This window comes from Rhincodon typus, chromosome 36 (genome assembly GCF_021869965.1).
Source record: "Rhincodon typus isolate 14 chromosome 36, sRhiTyp1.1, whole genome shotgun sequence".
In the NCBI taxonomy this organism is placed as follows: Eukaryota; Metazoa; Chordata; class Chondrichthyes; order Orectolobiformes; family Rhincodontidae; genus Rhincodon; species Rhincodon typus.
Window position 1 is genome coordinate 15,784,108 of NC_063367.1, and position 24,397 is coordinate 15,808,504.

At 39.6% G+C, this 24,397-nt stretch overlaps 1 protein-coding gene across 2 annotated transcripts in view; it reads right to left on the reverse strand.

Moving 5' to 3' along the window:
* edc3 (enhancer of mRNA decapping 3 homolog (S. cerevisiae)) overlaps positions 1–16,584 on the reverse strand; it is an 89,860-nt gene extending 73,276 nt beyond the window's left edge. Inside the window, exons 1-3 of one of the 2 annotated variants that reach the window (XM_048617000.1) lie at positions 16,227–16,584; positions 12,639–12,816; positions 9,235–9,338 (exon numbers count right to left, since the gene is read on the reverse strand). In XM_048617000.1, the coding sequence (XP_048472957.1) occupies positions 9,235–9,338; positions 12,639–12,802 (268 nt within the window). In that variant the 5' untranslated portion in view covers positions 12,803–12,816; positions 16,227–16,584. Of the gene's footprint in view, positions 1–9,027; positions 9,339–12,638; positions 12,817–16,226 lie in introns of both variants that reach the window. The other variant, XM_020532209.2, reaches the window with a different exon arrangement.
* Between the last annotated feature and the right edge of the window lie 7,813 nt (positions 16,585–24,397).

Below are 24,397 nucleotides of genomic sequence, written 5' to 3' on the forward strand. Positions count from 1 at the left end.
AATAAAATTGCACCAGGTTATCACTGTTGAATGCATCAAGGAATACCACTGAATGGAAAGGACAAAAAAAAAACCAGTTGAGCTCTGTCTTACTGGTTCAAGAATTACTGTCAAAGACTCCGCAAAAATTAACCAACACAATTTCACCCAAGAAAGGATATACTATCCCATTAAATAAAACAACCAAATTTAAATTGGGAAGAAATTCCTTGTTGCAATTCAGTCTTTAAGAAAACAAAAAGGACCAATGTCTTTATATTCAGTGTAGCATGTGGTAAAGCCCAGCATTTTGCACCATTAAATTACCCCATTTTATCTTATAGCTGTACTTCTGCTACCAGAAAAATGCAGCTCAGGAGTACAAAAGTGGAGGTACTGGACTCAGTATCCAAACTAAACAAATGCCAGTCAAAAAACATACTGCAATTGTTTCAGCAAGATAAACTGCCATTTAAATTTAACAAACAAAATGGAAAAAGCAGAATTAGCAGAATGAAGAATCAAAACAGATGAAACAGACATTCCCTTTGGGGAAAATAAATTAAAATCCATTTCAACAGGAGAACGGAGATTGTACAGTATGAATTTGTATTAAGATGCAGGCGTGACTAGAACCTAATACTTCAAAATTAGTTTTTAAATCTGATCCTGAAAGGCTAGAATGGCAAATAGCACTTATGAACTGTAATGTTCTATAAATCCCAAATAAACAGTTTATGCATTACCAGCGGATTTGTTTAAAATTACTTGCAGAACAGCAAAAAAAAATTTGATTTCTTCACTGTATTTACCACTATTCAAACACTCAGTTTTGGACAAAGTTATAATATGCGGATCTTTCATTAATGACTAAAATTATAAAATATTGATTCATAAAACCTATTTACAACCTGGTGATTTAACACAATCAAAGACTAAACCGATTTTATGTTATGTACACTCGTCCTGCAAAAATAATACACAGACCTATGAATACTCTGTTCATCTGATACCAGATTCCAACAATAACACTGACATAAATCTTTCTGAAAACCATAAGGAAGTACAAAATGGAAGAGAGTATTAATGTCTGCAAACTTCTTCCAATCTGGTGGGAATTTTGCCTCCAAAAAGTCCTCGGCCCGAGATCCTGAGAGATAGAGTTATACAGCATGGAAAGAGACCCTTCGGTCCAACCAGTCCATGCCAACCATAATGCCAAACTAAACAAGTCCCACCTGCCTGTGTTTGGCCCATATCCCTCCAAATATTTCTATATCATGTACTTATGTCCTTTAAATGTAGTAACTGTACCCGCAGCCATCACTTCTTGAAGTTCATTCCACACACGACTGACTGTGTAAAAAAATTGCTCATGTCTTTAAATATTTCTGCTCTGACCTTAAAAATATACCCCCTCATCTTGAAATCCCGCACCCTAGGGAAAAGACACCCACCATTCATCTTATCCAAGTCCCTCATGATTTTATAAACCCGCATTAGGTCACCCCTCAACCTCCTAGGCTCCGGTGGAAAAAAAAGTCCCAGCCTTTCCTTACAACTCAAAATCTCCATTCCCAGCAAAATCCTGATAAATCTCTTCTGAACCCTCTCCAGCTAATATTTTTCTTATAACATGGTGACCAGAACTGGACACTGTACTCCAGCAGAGGCCTCACCAACATCCTGTATAACTTCAACATAACATGTCAACTCCTATACGCAAAGTACTGAACAATGAAGGAATGCATGCTTAATGCCTTCTTAACCACTCTGCCTACACGTGATGCAAACTTCAAAGAACTATGTCCCTGAACCCCTAGGTGTCTCTGTTCTACAACATTATCCAAGGCCCTACTTTTACTTGTAAAAGTTCTGCTCGATTGTTTCACCAAAGTGTACATTCAACTATATTAAAAATTTCACAATGTACTACCCATCAGCTTTTTCCCAATATAAATTTGTGACCATAAATATGCCAGACACTGTGCAAGTTATTTGCACAACTGTAAATGCACCATCCAGCCAACGGTGTCAATGAAGCACCGCCCTTGAGTGGGAAAAACATGCAATTACACTATGGCAATTTCCATTAGAAACATGGACACGGGGAATTAGAAAGTATTTTAAACATGCATGAAATCAGAACAAGAGCCAAATTATTTTTGCAAACTTGGCCCAACTTTCTTCAATCTCCAACAATTAAGTCTTCTCCTCACATACAAAGCTGGGAAGATTAAACTTCATGCAAACTCATCCAGCTACAAGTGAGAAAACGATGGAGATAATTATGTTAATTTAGTTAACTTCTCCAATAATTCATGCAGTGTGCAGCAAACTGGATTCGAGATGGCGAATAAACATTTCTTACAATTTGAAAGAATAGCAAGTACTCTACCAATACAATGATAGTGGTTTGTGCATTTATTTTGCTTTAGCCAAGTTGGATGTTATTTTGTCAGAATGTTATTTTTAAATATTCTATTAATGCAACTTGTGAAATGTGAAATTCAAGAAAAATAGCATTGCCACTCTGCATTACCACTGGTTAGTTTTTGCTTTATTCGTTCATTAGTTGTGGGTGCCGCTAACTCGCCAGCACTTGCTGCCTATCCTTATTTGCCCAGAGGGCAGTTCAGTGTCAGCGTCAATTATGTTGCTGTGGGTCTGGGGGAACATGTAGGTGAAACCAGGTGAGGCTGGCAGATATCCTTCCCTAGAAAAGGGAATTAGTGAGGCATGCAGGCTTTTACAACTATGCACAGTGGTTACATGATCACCCTTAGGCCAGCTCTTTATTCCAAATTTTATTGAAATCAAACTTCACCATAAGCCTTAGAACATTCGAACTGTGTGGCAATATGATCTTTGAACAGTTTTTCACATCTACAAATATTGTTAAGATATTCTTCACAGGCCATTCTTCATGGCTCCCACCATAGACCAAGTCATCATGAAAAAGACGCCAGTTGAAATGTAGGGGTAGGGCTGAAATCAGAAACTGGTGCCTCCACCATGTCATACAGTCAGTCAAACACCTATAACACTCTATGCAGCCAATCACCTACAGAGTCATCATCCAAACCACACACACCCGCCAAAATGGAAACAAACTGCCAAAGGATGACCAAAACCCAAACAACCCAAAAAAAGGAATGAAAGAAAAAGTAATTTCAGAGTTTGATGCTTCCCTTCAACCAGAGATAAACATGATCGGCTTTCTTATGCCAAGATGGGAAAAACCCAAGACACGTTTTTGCTCAGACAGAAAACCTTGTCAAAATGACATGGTTGAACTGAGACAGTAAAACTGGTGGTTATGAATAAATTGCAACTCTTCACTTTGATCATTCTTCTGCAATATAGACTACATGACAGTAAAATGCAAAGATTTCTTCAATAATACTTTTCTTCCCTGCAACCTTTCCTTGCAGATTCCTACTAGTCTACGTGTTACGGTATAATTCCTTAGCCGGAGCCAAACTGATTCTGTCCTTTAACCCTCTGAAACATCCTGTCTCCGGTACTGCAATGCTCTCCTTAAACAAAAAAAAAGCCACCCCTGCTCCCTTTTTCTCTTTCCTATATTTTCTGAAGACCTTTGTAACCATGATTATTTAACATTCAGACCTGCCTGCTCTTAAGCTACATCCCCATTATCACGGCAATATGCCAATGACTCCCCAATTTTATTACTGTACTTCATACATTCACATACATGCATTGTAACTAATATTTCACTTCAATACTTTCTCCCTCGCTAGCTCTGCCTAATAATACACTATTCTCTATTTCAGTGCTACTTGCCTCCCAGCATTTTGTACTCTGATATTGCTTTCTAATATTTCCTCGTGGTTCCCATACCCCACCGAGTTAGCTTAAACCCTGCCCAACTACTGATATGCTGCTATCTAGGGAATACTGGAAAAGTTGGGTCAACTCTGTTGTATATTGCATTGAGTAATAGTAACACATGCTCAAATGCATGCAGCCATTGAGTTATCTTTATTTATACAATCTCAAAGTGTACAGAGGGTAAAATAAAGTGAAATTCTCAGCTCTTATGTGCAGAAAAGATTTACAAGGATGTTGCCAGGTTTGGAGGGTTTGAGTTATAGGGAGAGGCTGAACAGGTTTAGGCTATTTTCCCCTGGAGCGCCAGAGGCTGAAGGGGGAACCTTAAAGAATTTTATAAAATTATGGCAGGCATGTATGGGGTCAATAGTCAAGGTCTTTTCCCAAGGGTAGGGGGGTCCAAAATTAGAGAGTGTAAGTTTAAGGTGAGAGGGGAAAGATTTAAAAGGAACCTAAGTGGCAACATTTTCCAGGCAGAGGGTGGTGCATGTATGGAATGAGGGGAAGTGGTAGTGGCAGGTACAATTACAACATTTAAAAGGCATCTGGAGGGGTACATGAGAAGGAAGGGTTGAGGGGTATGAGCCAAATGGGACTAGGTCAAATTGGGACATCTGGTCAGCACGGATGAGTTCGACCAAAACAGTCTCTTACCTTGCTCTATAGCTATAATTTTCCAGTTAGGTTTGGGTTAAACTCTAAACACAAAACTACTTTCAACCAATCTCTCCAAGGGATGGAATATATTTCAACCATTATAATTGGATCAATTATTCCACAGAGGTACAAAGAAAGTGCAAAACAAAAGGAGTCTAAAAGAAAAAAAATTTCCTCACAGAGCTATCTGGGTTAAAAAACACTACCGCTGGCAGAATTACAAAGCTCTGCATACCATTCAATGCCAAATGATCAAAGGAGTTTTTGTAAACCATCCAGTAGTGAGGCAGATCTATTAAAAGAACACACAAGGAAAATTTTTTTTTTTAAAAATCAAAGAAAATTAAGAGCAACTACAAACAATTAGTTTCAAGGCACTGAAAGAAAATTTAAAACCACCACGTTCCACCATTATAGATGCCAATCTTTGTGTTGATTCACTCCATGGGATAGCAAGTCAGCAACTGCAGTGATCACTATGGGTCCTGACAATATCCCTCCCGTCATATTGAATACCTGTGATCCAGAAATTCAGCCCTCTAGCCAAACTGCTCCAGCAAATCTCCAATATTAGCAGCCCCCCAATATGCACCTACCTCCACAAACAAAATACAATCCAACCAATTCCTAACTGACCAGTATACACTATCAGAAAAAAGTGATGAAGGAAGGTGTTTCAAGGGTGTTATCTAGTGGCATTTACTCACCCTTAACTACTCATTGACGTTAGGTCAAGTTCAGTAAACTCCACTCTGAACGTAGACCCGGGGAGGGGTGGCTGAAATATAAATACAAGAAGTCTCCCATTTAGGATCAAAATTAACGGGGTCATTAGTCTTTGGCATTCCCTTCTGGGCAGCAGCGGAGAATGGGCCATTAAATGTATTCAGGGTTGATTTAGACAAGAATGTTGATTTGAAAGAAGGTTATTTTGGAAAGACAGGACGTTATGGTTAAGGCCACCAATGACCAACTGGCCTACTTCTATTTCCAAGCTGAGAGATAGTAAGAACTGCCGATGCTGGATTTCTGAATAAGGGTCCCGGCCCGAAACATCAGCTTTCTGCTCCTCTGATGCTGCCTGGCCTGCTGTGTTCTCCAGCTCCACACTTATCTCTATTTCCAAGCTTCTGCCCAAATACTGAACTCCAGAAGTCAAGTAGGTGTGACTGGTCTTGACATCAAGGCAGCCTGTGTTTCAGTGTGCCACCACGCAATCCTAAAAAATTCTGACTCAAGTAAAATATTGTGGCTGTTGGAAAACAAAGTAAAAGAAATGCTGGAGAAACACAGGAAGTTTGGCAACATCTGTTGAGAGAGAAAAACAGTCAATACTTTTAATCCGGTATGACTCTTCTGCAGAACGCAAGCTCCTAAAAAAAATCTGAAGTCGGCGGGTATATGGGACAAAACCGTCATGCTTACAGCCACGTCAAGCATCAAGAAAGATGGCTGTAGTTCTTCAGGCCAATGTTGTCAGCCCCAGGACATCATTATAGAAATTTTCTCAGGTGTTGTCTTGGGCTAACTGTGTCATTGAGTACCATTATCTCATCCAAAAGTTTACTGACGTTTGAATAGCTCCATTTGCATTTTCCCAAATAAAGTCATCCATGACCATGCTCAGAAACATCTTGACAATAGCAAACTTCGGGCTAATTAGTGGTCAGTAAAAGAGGGAGTCTAATCATCCCTCAATGACATTCATTCAGTCACGTCACATCCTGCCAACATGCAGCAGCCCACCAGTGAACAAAAGCTCAGCTGATCCAGCCATAGATTTACAGTGGTCACTCAATCAGGTCAGAGGGTTGAGTGTTTGCAGAACTCCTTGCCACAGAGCTGTGGGAGCAGAGTCCTCGTGTATATTTAAGGTCGAGACAGACAGATTCTTGATCAGTTGGGCAATCAAGCATTACAGGGAGAGGGCAGGAAAGCGAATGTGAGGAATGTCAAATCAGCCATGGTCCTATTGGATGGTGCAGCAGGGTCAAGGGGCCAAACAGCTTACTCCTGTTCCTATTTCTATAGATGACTCATCTCCCGAAATCTCAAAGTCACTCCACAATCTCAAAACATCCACACACTGTAACCATGATAGCAGAGTTGCAGCACCTGCAATTCAAAGGTTAGACTGCATCAAGATTTCAAAAGCATGCCTCAAATCCACAATATCTATCACCAGAAGGTCATAGGCTACAAAATCATAAGTCCTCAATTTCAGCCATGGTAAAGTACCATAGATCAGCAAAATAGTCAAACTTGAAAGGGAAACACTTCTCTTTTGTACCATCCAGCACCTGAGGGTTTACAACAGCAGAACCTTCATCTCTCAGATATTGTAATTCACACTTGGATGCAGTTAATAACATCTCATGTCTGATTATATGATTAACTGTTCAATTATATAGGTTCAAAAAACTGTCACATCAGTATTGCAACAACTTGGAAGTAGAAAATGCTAACCTTTCATTCAGCATATCAGGCAACAGGTGACATTACATCATTCCTTTTCTATTGCAAATTGGTCACCCCCCTACCACTGTTCCCATCCCATACTGATTTGTAAGGTTACTCTGAAAAGACGTGCTGAATATCACAGTAGATTCAATCTTGATTTGAGCAATAATTGCAAGTTGGATGAGCAAAAATGATGCAAGAACAAATTGCAGACATTTGTACAAGAGTCTAAATTAACTAATTTCTCTTAATAACTTACTGTTTTAGAATGCAGTACATTAAGAGCAAGAGAGCAACTCAAGAGAGTAGGGCCCCTTAAAGATCAAACAGGTCGCCTTTGTGTTGAACCTCAGGAGATGGGAGAGATATTAGATGAGTATTTTGCATCAGTTTTTACAGAGGAGAAAGAATGGAGGCAAGAGAACTCAAGGAAATAAATACTGACGTTTTGAAAACAGTCCACATTACAGAAGAGGAAGTGCTGAGGTTGAGGGGTGACATTGTAGAGGTTTATAAAATCATGAAGGGTATAGATGAGGGGAATGGCAGATGTCTTTTCCCTAGGGAAACGGATTTCAAGACTAGGGAGCATATTTTTAAGGTTACAGGAGAAAGATTCTAAAAAGACATGAGGCAACATTTTTTTTTAAAATACACAAGAGTGGTTTATGTCAGGAATGAATTTCCAGAGAAGTGGTATATGTGGGATAGAGTTACAACATTTAAAAGACATTTGGATAAGTACATTAATAAGAAACATTTGGAGGGATATGGACTAAGTGCAGTGCAGGTGGGGCTAGTTTAGTTTGGGATTATAGTTGGAATGGACTGGTTAGACTGAACAGTGTTTCCATGCTGTATCACTATGACTATAGGCTGTGCTTTAAAAACATAACTTATTTAAAGACAGAGTCTAAAATGGAGAGAAAATATGAAGAATGTATGTTTAAGCTATTGCTTTTACTTTATAAAAGCAAATTTAGACCTTCAAAATTATGCACTTGCAATGTGACCCATGAGGCTTTTAATGCCTCTGGAACCTTCCATAGTTTTCATTTTAGGAGATGCTGATTATTAGTAATAACCACACTGCAATCACATTTCTATGAATCCCTTCCGTATTGTCGACAAAGTGCATTTTTTTTGTTAATGCCCAATAAATTCAATTTCTTGCCTTAATAAATCATGAGCAGAGCAGTGCTGTCAATATATATAGTGAGATATTAAATGAAAAATTAAGAATAATTCTGGTAATTGCCTACAGAAAAGCAAAAACAGTGAAGAGGAAAGCAAGGAGAGTGGAGGATAAACCAAGAGAGATAACTGCTGGATAGAGTTGAAAATGGGTTGGCTGTGCTGGGAACAACCCAGACTGAAAAAAACAAAATCAGCATGGCGAATGGGGAGTGAAGGAGGATGCTCACCTTCTGAAATTGTGGAACTCAAAATATGGAGTCCTAAAGCCTGTAAGGTACCTTGTCAGAAGAGGAGATTTTCCTCCAGCTTGCCTTGAACCCTGTTGAGTGTACTGCAGCAGGCCTGTGGAAGAAGTGTTGGCCAGAGAGCACAGTAGTGCTGAAGATGCAGCTCAGGATCATTTGTAATGAATAGAAAGTAGGTGTTCTGCAATGCAGTCATCCAATCTGAGTTTCATCTCCCCAGTGTAGAGGAGACCACATTGTAAGCATTGAAGGAAAAGCAGGTAAATCGCTGCTTCAGCTCCAAGATTTCTCTGGGGACCTGGTAGATGAGGAGGGATGTGGTAAGTGAGCAGGTCTTGCATTGTCTGCGATTACATGGGAAAATGAGGGGGTATAGTGAAGTTTTCGAAGTGGAAGAGCATGTTCTGGAGCAAACAGTCCCTGAAGAATGCTAACAAGGAGGGGATGGGAATGTGCGTCTGGTGATGGCATCTTGCTGGAGGTGTGGGAAATAGCAGCCTATGATCCTACAGAATAGGGAAGCTGGTAGCCTGAAGAGTGAGGACCAATGGGATCCTATCGCTGTTCAAAGTAAAATTGGAAATCTTTAAATATTGCAACTCAACCCTCAAATAACCCATTCCAAGCTACTCACAGGAATTATGCCTCCGACGAAACGCTTTAGACGGAGTAAGGGCTGAATCAATATGACGGTCCACATAACTTTTAGAATACTGTTGGGGAGATGTGACTAAGTCCTGAACCTTAGGTTCCGCACGGCGTGGAATTGTTTGTGGGGCACTTCCTGAAGTGTTTAGTTTCTTTATACTTTTGCCGGCACCATTCGGAGAGGAGTAAGTACCGTGTGACAAGCTGGTGGTCGTGATCACAGAAGGCTGAATCAAGCCGGTGTTCATCTGTGTATGTGGGATGTCTAATATTTTCAGGTCCTTGATATCAATTGCACTGGAAAAACAAAAGACAAAGTGGAGTTTAGGTCTTTGTTATCAATTGTACTGGAAAGAAGACAAAGTAGAATTGCACAAAACTAAAATTTGGCTCCTAAACACTGATATTTGCCACTACTATATGCTTTTAAAATGCTATTAAAATTTACTGTGGCTTTACTTGATAATCTCCACGAAACTACAAGATTGATTTATGTTCAGCAATAGATCAAGATGAAGTTAAAAGCATTCACAATATATAAAACAATAATTGTCTTTACTAATGAACATTAAATACAGTTCTTGATCGTACAGACACTTTAACAGCCTACCATTCCAAATATTCTCCTGTTTCCTGGCTATGTAATAAAGACATTTGTATAAATGTTGTGTTGGTGCATGCAAAGATTTATCCCTCTATTTTTTGGTCTGCCAACATCAACAGCTGTTAAAACATTAATATTAAAGATAATTTTTTGAAGTTCTAGAGCTTGACTTTAAAATAAAAATGCCAACGGAAAAAAAACGAATTTAAACATGAAGGGGCTTCATTGAGCAAAGTTAGTAAAATTGGGTTAACATGTTTCAGGAGAACTGTGAATTTCAGAATAGGAAACAGAGGGTTGGTGTATCAGGCAACATCTGCACAAGAACTTTAAAACACTGCACTGTTTCTCTCACACATTACCCAATGTTTCTTTATAAGTCCCGAGTCACATCAGTAATGCCATGATGATGCAAGTGCAAATATGATCTGGAAACAGTCAGACCACAATTGTTGCAGTAAAAACAAAACCTATAGAATTATAAATACAGCTTATCCAAAAAAAAAATCAAACATTGCCTGGAGAAAGTAATTTCTGTTATATAACTCTGGAATAAAATACTGATAGCTATCAGTATGTCAGCTGCCAGTGGCAAGGTGACAAAACCTACTTCCTGTTCACAGTTCTGCATTGACTTTCTCCATTATAAGTCCAAAGTTATTGGAAAAAACTGCATACGTCTAAACTTGTCAACACGATGGCTCAAAAGTACCACAGTTTTCCATCTGTAAGATCCTCAAGCTGCATAGCAGAGAAAACACCTTTGTGTCAACCAAGTTGCTCCTGAAGAAATGTCAAAAATTTTGATCCTTAGCTTCAATGGAAAAACATGACAAGAGTGTGGGGGAAGGAGAGGGGGACACACAGAGGGGGACACACAGAGGGGGACACACAGAGGGGGACGTCTTATGATCTTAAAATAGTAGCCAGTCCTGGTCAGAGTACAGGTTCACAGGTGAACATGACTTGATCCAAGTTAAGACACGGGAAATAAAGAGGAAGAAAATTTAAAAGATTAAATTTAAAATTTAATGTATTTTGCACACTGAGTAGTTGGAGTAGAAAATGAACTATTTGGAGTTGTAGAGACAAGTTGAAATGAGGCATTCAAAAGGGTATAGGATGATTATTTGTATATAAATAATGTGCAAGGATATGGAGATAAAGCAGGAAATTGGTAGCAGGTAAAATGAAGCTCGTTTAAAGAGTTGGTGCAAACACAACAAGTCAAATGGCCCTCTGTACCAGAGCACTTGCGACTCTGAACTATCAGAATTAGTGACTGAAGTAGAAATCAGAGGACTATCTAAGAACAGAATGAAAGAAAATAAATCAATGAGAGAATATGGCAACCACATGGAATTCAGGCATTTTGTGTGCAAGATAAACAATGGACTGGTTGGATCATGCAGACTGTTTTCTTACTGTTATTTATTTCAATATAACCTGTTTTTTGAAGTACATAGCCAGGATTTCTGCCAGCACAACAAGGTGCCACACTTAATTTGGTCAAGCATCTGAACTAAATTAGATTTTCCATTTACCTCATGGCTGTGTTACATCAGGCAATGTCTGAAACAACCAACAACCATTTGAAGAAATTCAGTTTAATTACTATCTTTTATACACCAGGAAAGAAGTCTGAAGGCATTGATTATAATGTCCTAATTCACAGGTGACAGCCCTGGAGCCACAGATGGCCACAAAAACATTGCTTTCTTAGTGCACACAAATAACGGACGGTAAATTGCTGTGGACTGATATCACTTAACTGCATGTGCTAATAACTTTCACGAGGGGACATGATTTGAGAATTAACAGGAGAATAAAAACATTTTATTAGAATACAATTAGGTGGAGATTAGGTTCTCACTTCACCGGGTTATATTAGGTATGCCCAAGCTTAATAATGCCTGAATTTTATGGGGCTACACTTTTCACCCAAAGCTTTTCATACACAGAATATCAGGAACATTCTGTTGCAAACTACTCTCAACGTAACTCTTTAAAACAGTCCCAATCCAACTAGCCTTGTGTTTTAATAAAGAAAACTTGTTGAAAAGAGAGACAAGCTATCTAAGCCAAAAACAGGAACATGTTCAAGTCCAGCACCCATCTTTTAACCCAAGAGCTGAGGAAGCCTACAGATCCCCACTGCTTTCTCTGTGGCAATATCTCAGCTAATCAAAGTTGACTTGCCAACCTACCAATAACCATGTTGCGCTCTTGTAACAGAAACTGTTACAATTGTTTGTAATTAGGCATCATATCTGTCCTAATGCATACAAGATAAAGAATTTCTGATAGGATGATTCTAGATATACATGATCAAAGTACATTCTGCTGAGCACAAAACAGGGTAATGCAAACATACAGGCTTCAGTAAACACCAACAGATCTGTAGGAACTGGGAACGGTAACAACTAAACATATTTAGAATGACTTTAGAAGTGTAACATTACATAATAACTGGTATTTTACTCCCAATTATACCACCAGTTAAAGGTCTCGTCATACTTCCTGTACTTCAAAATTCTTACATGTGCAGACTGCTGAGTGGACATAAACTCCTGACTGCCTCAAATCAGCACCACTTCAAACAAAAAAAAACAGATGAAACGGCTTTCTCTTTTAACCTAAGAAGGAAGATTTCAAACTGGAAAGCATTTGCTCAACAAATTGTCAATAAATATTCCAGAGGCATACCTCTACAAAATGGTTTCAGCAACAAAAGAGTCTAGTCCCCTTCAACCTGTCACCTTCCAAGCCTCCGAGAGAACTAAGGAGAACAATTATAAGCCCCAGTCAAGGTGACTGAGACACTTTTGTGGGGATACTGCAACATAAAAATCCTCTCTAAAAATCATCCAAGTTTGATGACAAGATCGTCAACCGTACTGCTAAGTACCTTTGTTCAAGTATATGGTCAAGTACAAGCACATTAAATGGCTGCAAGTAGTTGGCATTGAAGTCATTGAAATAACAGCACTTACCTAAACGTTAACTCGGGAACTGAACATTTCACTCCATTGCGGAATGGCTGTGTTAGAGAGATTGTCTGACTGGCTTGATCCACTGCAGAAATTTTTCCCTGATACACTCCAAGCGTCTCACCACAGTTAATAGAAACAAGGCTCCCAATCCAATTTACAGCCATCCTCTACAGCACAACTGAAAAAAAAGTCAAGGAAACAGTTGTTATTTGTTTCATTCTTCATCTATCAGCTTTAATTTCTAAATTTATCCTCAAACTATCAGCAGTACTATAACCAGGCACTGCAGTCTGTGAATCAAGATAAAAGTAATGGTGCCATACAAAATACAGCAACTTCTTATTCCACTGTATTATCTATTCTTTGTTTTTTGTTGAAAACATGCCTTGGACGGTTATCGTAGAATAGTTTGAAAGATGAAATGCACTGCAACATCTAATAGTACAGCATAATAGCGGCTTTTATTTAATATTTCAAGTCCATGTTTCAATTATTTGACATTGATAAATTACTGAAGTAAAAGCAAAATACATTTTTTGAAAATTCTTCTTCCAGGAACCACACTTAATTTATCAAAACAAAAACACCTTCTCAACAGGTCAGAAAGATTTACCTACTCAATAGAGAGATCACATACACCTAAAAATACCAAGATTTAATCTGTGATCTATGCTCAGTTAGTTAGTTCCTTCACATTGCAGGGACAAAACATGCTGGATTTCCATACCAACAGTATTGTGGGTCGACTGACAGCACAAGGACTGCGGCAGTTCAAGAAGGCAGCTTATCACCACCTTCTCAAGGGAAACTGGGGACAGGCAATAAATTTTAGCCCAGACAACAACAAGCTAATAATGCAGCCAAATAGCTCTCTGCCACATTGCATCAAACCCTCATGAATAAATCGACACTTGGGTTGAATACTGAGACAATTTGAAAGCCAATGCTTTCAAGGAGAACATCTCTGAAAAGGCAAAGGAGAAAACCCAAAAACAATATTGCTTTTAACTTTTCATTTCACTTCACTTCCAAAACTTAAATGAACTAATAATTATCATGGCTCAGAACCATCAACACTCACCAAACGTTGGTGTTCTTATCCCACATTCTTTGATATTCACACAAACAATATTGTTTCCTTTAGTTCCATACCAGGTGTCACTCTGCAATCAAAATAAGCAGGCAACTAACCTATCCCCTTCACCGCTCCTTCTTAGGCATTCCTTCTAAATACAGCAAGACGTTCTTCCACTCCAATGTTGTGGGTCCTGAAGTGACTAAACAGTTCACTGTTAGGTCTGCAAAATCTGTCACAAATGGGATGTTCAGCTTTTTGCCTCTTCAGTTGCTTGTGTTTAACGTCCACTTGGGACTGTCAGAGACACAGATTGATACCTTCACAGATGTTTCATCTACAGGTTGGACAGTCTTGAGCAAGCAATGTTCCACACGTTGATGGGAATATTGCAGTTGATTTTTGCCCTGACGTATTTGGAACATTAGCACTCCAGTAATATTTTGGTCTATAAAACAACTGAATCAAAAAGCAAGAGTGAACCATGCCACATGAGTGCTTGGCCTCCACAGTGCTGCTCTCATCTCTAGTGACTGCAGTGGGGAGCCTTCAAGTGTACAGTTACATATCCAGTGTACAGCACTCTTAAATGCCTTGAACCACAAAAACATACTATTTTAAACTACTTTCTAGTAAACGGTTGCAACAAGTCATTTAAGTAAAATTAAACTGTACAATTAATATCCCACATTCTGTGAATGTCACTGATCCCTCAAATTTTGGTAATCTTGAAAATTATTGCAATCTCATTCAAATGATGAGTAATTCATGTAATTGCAAAAGGAATTTTCAAATTTACAAAGAGGCTCTGCACAAAATAGAATACCTGACTCAACACTTGTCAAAATTGGGAAAAAAAAAGTGAACACTTAATTCAAATATTAACCATTTCTCCAGAACACTTCAAAAATTTTTAAACTTACTGCAAAATGTTCAATGGCATGCAATTTTATCAAAATATTACATCCCATCACTACCATGAGGGAAATTTGTAGCACAAGGCACAGAAAGCAGGGCCACAGTTCCATACAAATGTCTGGAATGATTTATCAGTTTAAAAACAAACCAATATGAATTTTAAAACCATGCCTCAAAATCTGGAGTCAAAAACCATACAACCTGTATATTAAAAATGCTACTACCTATAAACAAATCATTATGTCCCTACTTAGAATCCATCAGTAAAGTATCACATTAGAAATTAGAACCCCTTGAAAATTTTACCTTTGAATGAAAGTATTGGGTCATTCTTAAGTCAACAACACTCTTGGCTTATAACATCCATTTTGTACAACAGCAAAACTCCAAAACTGGTAAAATTGCATACATCATAATTCAATACAAAATACAAGTTTTATCATTTCAAGCTGAGAACACTATCAGCTAAAAACAACATTCGGCATGGTGATTGTGGTATATATTGCCTGTTCCAACACTGAGCCTGCACACTCTCACTAAAGTGTGAGCACACAAATCCTAAAACGAGGCTTCAAACACATATGACTGTAAGGATTTGTCTCTTCTCTCCTGCCACTACATCAATATAAATGCAGCAGGGAGTTGTCTAGATTTGCCTAGTTTCGAGGGCTTCTGAAATAGAGCAAAAAAGCAGAATATGGCAATTTGAATGAAGAACATTTGCAGTAGCTCTCTCCCAGATATCCACATACTTATAGCCATTGCTGTTTTCACAGAGAGACTATTAGAGGGGAGGGAGACCTGTTGAAAACTTTTGAAGTGACAGAAGCACCAGTTGCTATAGCATGAAAGAGGCCTGTAAATGGACAAACAAACCAACAAACTATAATTCTTTCCTTTGAGATACAGGCACCATTGGCAAGGCCAAACTTTACTGTGGATCCCTAACTGCTCTTAGCCAAGTGGATTACTAGGCCACTTCAGAGGGTAATTAAGAGTAAACCGTATTATCAGTTCTGGGGAAGGATCATCAGACCCAAAACATTAACTCTGATTTTTTTTTTCCTTCACAGATGCTGCCAGACCTGCTGAAGTTTTCCAGCATCTTCTGTTTTTGTTCCATATTGCTGTAGGTGTGGAATAATACATAACCCAAACCAGAGAAGGATGGCAAACTTATTTTCCTCATAAAACCAGGTGAATTTTTGAGAACATTGATGATGGTTGCCATGGACCCCATTGAGATTAGCTTTAGATTCCAGGTTTGAATAACTGAACAGGCATTCCACCAGTCACTTGGATGGAATTTTAAACCAAAGCCTCACAGCATCAGCCAGGCTTGCTGGATTACTAGTCCACAGTGTCATTTTCACTATGCCTCCATACTCTCCCCTCACCATCACCGAAGGAGTGGGCTGCTGCTGCAAAAAAGATGGACCAGACATTTGCTGTTGACTAGACTGGAGTGGATGGTAGGCCCAATCCAACTTCCAGGCCTAGCAGTATCCAATCTCCTCACCCACCCGCAGACCCAGAAAGAAAATACACGCGTTTCCCGTTAGACACCTCGCGACAAGCTCGGCAGGATCCCTTACGTCGTGTCTAAAGAAGGGGACGATGTGAAAATGAGCTGGCCAGCGACCCTCACTGAGATTCAGCAACGACAGCAAACACACATCACTCCACCATCGCCCGTCCCACTTCTGCGCCTGCGCGGGCCGCGCGCTGACATCACTCCCTCTTAGCAACCAGCCTTCACTTCCGGCCCTCCTCTCCCTCCCATGGCAACGGAGGGACAATCTCCATCGCAGGGAGATCCACTGAAAGTCAGCAGCACTGCTCTTCTTAACGAAAATCGGTTAGTAATCAAAATATTACGGAATGAACCTGTTCAGAGGTGTCTGCTTATTGCACACTTCTGGAGGAATTTGAACTAGGGTCTCCGAGCTCAGAGGCAGGGACACTACCACTGCACCACAAGAGCCCGTAGGGTCTAGCTAGCATCTCCCAATCACCAGACCACGCCGATTGATCAGTCTGTAGATATCTTATAATCATCTTGTTCAGAGATGTTATTGCACACCTCTGAAGCAGGTAGAACTTGAGTCCAGGTCTCCTGGCTCAGAGGCAGGGTTTCAACGACTGCGGCCCAAGAGCCTTTGCTTCGTAATCAATTCTTAATTACTATTAATCATTCAAGACGCTCATTCTTCATTTGATGACTTCCAGCCCTTTAAGGGGTCTATAGCAACCCTGTGACTCAATGAAAGTTGTCCTACAGATACTGTAATTTTAAGTTCATATATATGTATATCTTCACAATTATGAAAATCACAATGTTTAGTCAATTCAGGCTGGAGGATGTCTTTTTAATGTAGTAGAATGTTATGAGCAGTAAGAAAACTGATACTGAACCACATAATGGTATTAGGATGTGTGATTAAATGCTGAGTCAAGGAGATAAATTTTAAGCAGCGTTGTAAAGAGGAGGGAGATGCAGAGAGTTTTGGGAAGAGAATTCCAGAGCTTGAAACCCACGTTCCTGAAGGGGGATCTGTCAACAATATAATAATTTAAAAATTGGGAGTGCAAAAAAGACCAACATTTGGGAAAGGGCAGTGATCTTGGAAGATTGTAGAGCAAGCATGATGTTAAAATTATGGATTTATTTGGAATGCATGTAGGATATATGGCAAGCTGCTGACATTAACAGGCACCAACAAGGCTCCTTTCCAAAGAGTGAAGCAAAGCTTTTAAACCTTGACATCTCAAAACTATTTTAAAGAAGGGAAATTGATAACTTACTTGAGAAAAATGAATGTTGAAAGATAAGGGGACTGATTTCAAGAGTGTGATTAGACTGTATGTCTCGTAGAGAGAAAACATTGGCATTGATTAGACAATTTCTGTTATGATTCTGTGATAAAGATTTTTTCAGTAGGATCTTATCTAACAATGAGTCAATAATGCTAGAGAGGGCGTCATTAAAACCTCCAAGGTTACAAAAAAATGACTTGAATATGTAGTAAATAAAGAAGGAAAGACATTTACGTGATGCTTTTCATGACCGCCAGACATCCCAAAGCATATCACACACTGTGAAATACTTCTGAAGTGTGGTTCCCGTTTTGATGTAAGAAATAAGACAGCCAGTTTGCACACAGCAAGATCTCACAAACAGCAAGGTGACAAGGGCCAGATAGCCCTGTTATTATTGATGTTTATTGAAGGATAAATATCAGCCAGCACATCAAGGACAAACCTCCTGTTCTTCCATAGAATAATTCCATGGACTATTTTACATTCACCCAAACAGATAGGCCCGTCCTCAGTTTGCCTGAAAAACAGACCCTCAAACAGCACAATTTTAACCTCGTGCTGCAGTGGACTAAGGGACGTGAGATTTGTGCGTAGACCCTGGAGTGAGACTTGAACCAGACCCTTGTGGTACCATCTAGTGAAATTAGAATTGAGTTGCTTGAGTTGTGGTAAAAACAGAAAGAGCTGGAAATACTCAACTGATCTTGTAGTATCTGTTGCGAGAGAAACAGATTTCGTTTTGAGTCAAATGTGATTCTTTTGTTGAACTGAAGGAAGCTGGAAATGTGATGGGTTAAGTGCCGATGAAATGTTGGATGGAGAGGATGAGCAAAAGCAAAGGAGGATTTAAATAACAAAGATGTTATGAAACAAAGGCAAAGAGCAAAGTAATGGATATAGTGAAGAACCAAAGCATTAGTCCAGCCTGAATGGAAGAATAATAAGCAGCTCTGACCAAGAGCAAAAGCACAAAAACAAGAACAGCACATGGCAAAAAAAAAGAAAATCACGATGTAGGAGCAGTGCTCATGGTCTGAAATTGTTGAACTCAATATCAAGTTCAAAAGCCTGTAAAAAGTGCCTAATCAGAAGATGAGATGTTTCTCGAGCTCCACTGGAATAGTGTAGTAGGCAAAAGACTGAGATATTAGCAAGATCAAATAAGATTACAAGAAAGCAGAAGCCTATGGTCATGCTTGTGGGCTGAGGCAGAGGCATTCCACAAAATGGTCACTCATTCTGCATTTGGTTCCTTGGTGTTAAAGATACCACAATACAAGTAGTAAATATTACATACTAAATTAAAAGTAGTACAGGTAAATTGTTGCATCACCTTGAAAGAGCTAGGTCTTGGACAATGATTGCAGGTGGCGGTGGCGGTGGTGGGGGTGGTGCGGGGGGTGCGGGGAGCGGGGTAAGGGGAAGGTGTTACACCTCTTGTGACTGCTTGAGTATTTGCCATGGGAGAGATAATGGCTATGATTTGAAGAGAGGATCAGTGTGTTTCAACAAAAAAATGTCCCTTTGCAGTACTCAGGAGAGGGAGGATACGGCGATGTTATTGTAGTAGAGGAGACAAAAGTTTTGAGGGTCAAATTTACAGGTTTCAATGCCACATGTGGCTGAAGTTAAATTTGGATAAGGCTTTAAAAGCAAGACATTATAATAAAGGAATTTCAGGTTGATGAGATTGATCCAATTGACTGGTCTGTTTCTGTGCTGTAAGTCCTATTTAATTCTATGTAAGGACTCTTAACAGAGTGGAGGAACACAGGAGATCCAAGTTGAATAGAGATTAGCCTATTTAGGAAAGAATTCTGGCTGCAAAATGCAATAAAAGGCCATTTTCATTCTGGGTTTGTATGCAGAGGAGCATTAAATGTAAGAAGAAAGTGATGCTAAATCAGTGCAAGGTGATAATTAGATTGCAGCTGGAGTATTGTGATTGGAAGAACATCAGAACCACAAATGGCTACAGAATGATGAGAAACAAGAAATTATAATTACAGAGCAAGTTTTGAAACAGTGGGCTTTTCCCCCCAGAAGAGTGAAGATTAACTGGGATGTAATGGGTTTTCATAAGTATAAATAGTCTTGATGTGGCAAGTAGTGAAATATTGTTTCGACTAGATCATGAATTAATAACAAGGGAGTACACACTCAAACTTGCCATTGCAAGAACAAAATTAGAAGTTAAAAGAAACATTTTCACAGGTATTAGACCATGGAATACTTTACAAGATGGGATTATTGAGGTACTGTTGATAATATAAAAGGAACTTGGCTAAATATTTGGAAAGAGAAGATTATAGAAGGTCCAGTGGAAATGGTAAGTGAAATTGTTTTTTGACTTGACAGTTCCAGTATGTCAGGAACATAAATGCTAATGTTAAAGATGCACTATAATTTCTATATGAGTCATGAACATCAAATCACTTTGAAGTATATTACTGTAATAATTATCTTGTGCTAAGCGAGGGTACGCAAATAGGATTGGTGATAAATAACCAGATAATCAGTACCTCTAGTGGTAGTAGTTGATGAAAGTGTATTATCCAGGAGACCTCCCTTTTAAAAGAAACACCATGGAATCAGAGTGGATTAGGCAGAACAGGGATCTGTTTAACATTTTGTCTAAAGGATGGCACCTCTAACAGTGTAGCGCAGCCTTAGCACTGTTTTAGATTTTTAGCCTGGATGTGGAGTTCAAAACCACAACTTCAGAATTAGGGTCATTGAGATATAAAGCACGGAAACAGACCCTTCAGTTTGACTCGTCCATGCCGACCAGTTTTCCTAAATTAACCTAGTCCCATTTGCCAGCATTTGGCCCATGTCCCTCTAAACTCTTCCTATGCGTATACCCATCCAAAAGCCCAATCAATGTTGTAATTGTATCAGCCTCCACCAATTCCTCTGGCAGCTCGTTCCATACACAAACCACCCTCTGTGTGAAAAAGTTGCTGTTCAGGTCCCTTTTAATTCTTTCCTCTCTCACCTTAAACCTATGCCCTCTAGTTTTGGACTCCCCTACCTTGAGAAAAAGACCTGACTATTCACCCTAATCATGCCCCTCATGATTTTATAAACTTCTATAAGGTCGCCCCTCAGCCTCCGATGCTCCATGGAAAATAGCCCCAGCCTATTCAGCATCTCTCTATAGCTCAAACCTCCAAGCCTGGCAACATCCTTGTGATTCTTTTCTGAACCCTTTCAAGTTTCACAGCATCTTTCCCATAACTGGGAGACCCGAATCGAATGCTGTATTCCAAAAAAGACCTAACTAATGTCCTGTGCAGCCGCAACATGACCTTCCAACTCCTTTACGCAATGCAGTGACCAATAAAGGCAAGCATGCCAAATGCCTTCTTCACTACTCTGTCTACCTGCGACTGCACTTTCAAGGAACTATGAACCTGCACTCTAAGGTCTCTTTGTAAACACTATTTATAATATTTCAACTAAGCTGAGACTTAAGATTTGTTACATCAAATGTTAACAATTTAATATCAAGTATAACTAATTTGTTAACGAAGTAATGTCAATATAACTAATTTGTCAGACAATCAATTGTCCCATGCCTTCTGATAGTTACATTTCTATCCATTGCTGAAGCCCTTACCCATTCTCTTGTTTTCTCCAGACTGAGTGTGTCAATACCATCCTGGCAGGTCACCCATAAACATAAGAATATCCAAAGCTCTGTTGTTCACATCATAACCCATTCTGTCTTCTATTCATCTACCATACTTTTGCATGCTGGCTTGGACTGTCTCCCAGTCGCCAACATTGATTTTCCTGTTTAAATCCCATCCCTCCCTATCTCTATAACTTTCTAGCCCTACAGACCAGTAATATGGTTCATCACCATGTTTCTTCATCTTCGGGCTGTTCTGAATCCACTGATCCTATCAACCCATCATTTATGGACATGCCTTTAGCAGTTTTCGCACAAAGTTCTGGAACTCTCTCCTTAAGCTTTGGTTTCTCTACCTCCATCTCCTTCAAAACCCTCCTTAAATCTACCAAACCTTTAGTCAACTAATCTAATATCTCCTTTTAGTTTGGTGATAGTTTTTGTCTAGCTGTACTGCTAAAAGCCCAATATATATTAAGTAGTTATATTGTTTTCATCATCTCTGTTGTTCAAGCTTAAATATCCTCTACTGTGCCTTAAACAACAGCAAAAGAATGGGTTTCTTATTTGTTCTGTGCTGATTAACTAACCACGCCAGACTTTGTTTCTCTGGTCCCGTGCAGGATAATGGGTAGCAAGAGTCTGCCACACATCCACTGTGATCTCACCCACGTGACGTCCCACTCTTAAATTTTTCTTGCCAAGTCTTCTTTAGCCAGCCCCATCTTTCCCCCTCCTTGTGAAGTCCATTCAGCTGTCACTCTGGCAGGGTGTACATCTGGGAGGAAAAAAACATGTTCTGCTAGTCACAGTGATCTATCCATCATGTTGCACTGTAGGCAGTTCTGACCAGTCCTGTGTAACACTTATTCGTTAGCGGTGTCATCAACCCAAGTGATGCCTAAGATCTTATATATGCAACCTTGATGGATGACATCCAACTTATGTGACAACTTTGCTGTTCTCTTTCAGGTCTCACTGGCATAGATGCAGTTGGTACCACAGTGGACATGTAGAATCACAGCTTATTAGTCGTGTTGATGGTGCTTAACGCCAACACCGTATGCGATCACTGGAAGACCAGTGTTGTTTTGCCATGTTGGAGATGTTGCTTCCTAGGTAGGGGAGGTGATCAATCTGCTCAATATTCTTTTGGCCTATGGCGATCGTCGGGTTGGCTTTTCCCCATCCAGTCATCATTGTCTTGGTCTTCTAACAGCTGTTGTGTAAACCAGCATTGGCACATCTACACTCAATACTTGTGTTCATGTCTTGGAGGTATGAATCTTCAGCCAGCAAGGCGTTGTTGTCTGCTAGTCTGCGGTCTGGACCACCATGGCCTTTGTCTTGATGAAAATCAATAACCAAAAGGAATAAGAATGGGGAAAGAATATACAGCCTTTCTGTAGTCCTGTGGTGATTTTGTAGGAGTCTGCAGCTAGTGTCGTGTAATAAGGCTTTGAAGACATTAATTATCCATTACTGGGTGCAATACTGTGTTGTGATACACCAGAGTGACTACTGATGGATGCTTAAAGACTTGTTGAAATCAATTAACTTGATGGCATGTGGCATCTAATACTCTGGGCTCTGTTCTTTAATGTTCCTGAGCGTAAAGATCAGCTTGCAATATGAAGTATCACCCTATGAACTGCCCTCTCTTTCACAAAAAGTTCAGTCATGGTTCCAAATCTAGTGCAACAACCTCAACAGAACAACATGTTTAAGAATGCTTAAATTACCTAACCTATGCATGCATCAGCCTATGTCAGCGCTTATCCATCACTTGAGCTTCCTCCAACCTTTCCTCATCTAAAAACACCACTGCAACAATCTATTTCCTTCTCCTCATATCTTTAACCTTGTTTCCCCTTTTTGTATCTAAACTATTCACTTCAACTACTCCAACTACAGTTCCAAATTCTCACCCTCTGGATAAAGATATTTCTTACAATCCCTTATTGGATATCTTGGTGGCTATACTGTATTGATAAAATATAGAATACTCTTCCACTCTATATATCCATTCTGTCAAAGTCATCATAATTTTACAAACCTAGATATAGTCTGTCAAATCATTTTGTAACATGCATACCTGTCACCCATTGTCAAGACTCATTCATGAATACCCAATGTAAACTTTCAAGTCAAGGAAAGAAAAAATTGATGAGGTGCAATGAGGAAGAGAAAAACTGTCAAATTTTTGGCCTGTTCCAAAATAGAACATGTGCTTGTTTAGGTTCATGATTTTTCTTATCATAAAATTTCATTAATATATTTCACTGCCCTTGATTTTCTTTTTGCACCTCATTGTACATCAACTATTACTTCTTTATTTGTTCTCTCCCTGAAGGCAGGTTCAACACAGCACCATGACCTCCATCATGTATAGGGCAAGGAGTCAAAACTGCCACTGACCAATCCCCACTATCCCCTAGCTGCATCCATCTCTCACCACTGACCCTTCCCACTGACCAATCCCCACTATCCCCTAGCTGCAGCCACCTCTCACCACTGACGCTTCCCACTGACCAATCCCCACTATCCCCAAGCTGCATCCACCTCTCACCATCCCACCTACCTTCCCCCAGCCTCATGCCTCCTCCCTCTATTTATTTCCCAGCTCCCTACCCCCTCCCCAGTCCTGATGAAGGGCTCAGACCCAAAACATCAACTTTCCTGCTCCTCTAATGCTGCCTGACTTGCTGTGTTCCTCCAGCTCCACACTGTATTACCTTTTGGATCCACGACCATTACTATCAAGAAGGAGAAGGGCAGCAGAAACATGGCAACACAACCACCTTCAAGTTCCCCTCCAAGCCTTTCATCATCCTGACTTGGAAACGTATCGTTGCTCCTTCAATGTCATTGAGTCAAAATTCTTAACTCCCAAATGGTATTGCGGATATACCAGTACAGAATGGACTGCAGTGGTTCAAGGCAGCTCAGCACCATCTTCTAAAGGGAAACTAGGGATGGGCAATAAATGCTGAATACCACATCACATGAATAGAATTTTTAAAAATTTGATGTCACTTTCTTGAAGTTGTAGATCTTGCACTAAGAAGCAGAACCACTTTAATGATTCAGGCTTATTTCTATGAAAATGGCCTTCTACAAACTATAAAGTGTGTACTAAGAACTTCTGTGTATCGAATCTACCAGCAACCTCCCAGTGCCTCTAATAAAAATTCATTGAACTTCCCCTGCTACGCAATCACTTTTACTTTTTTAGTTCACTGCAAGGTCAGGCCTATCTCTTAAAGTGGCAGGTCACAGAAAAATGAAAGCTTGATTTAAGGATGAATT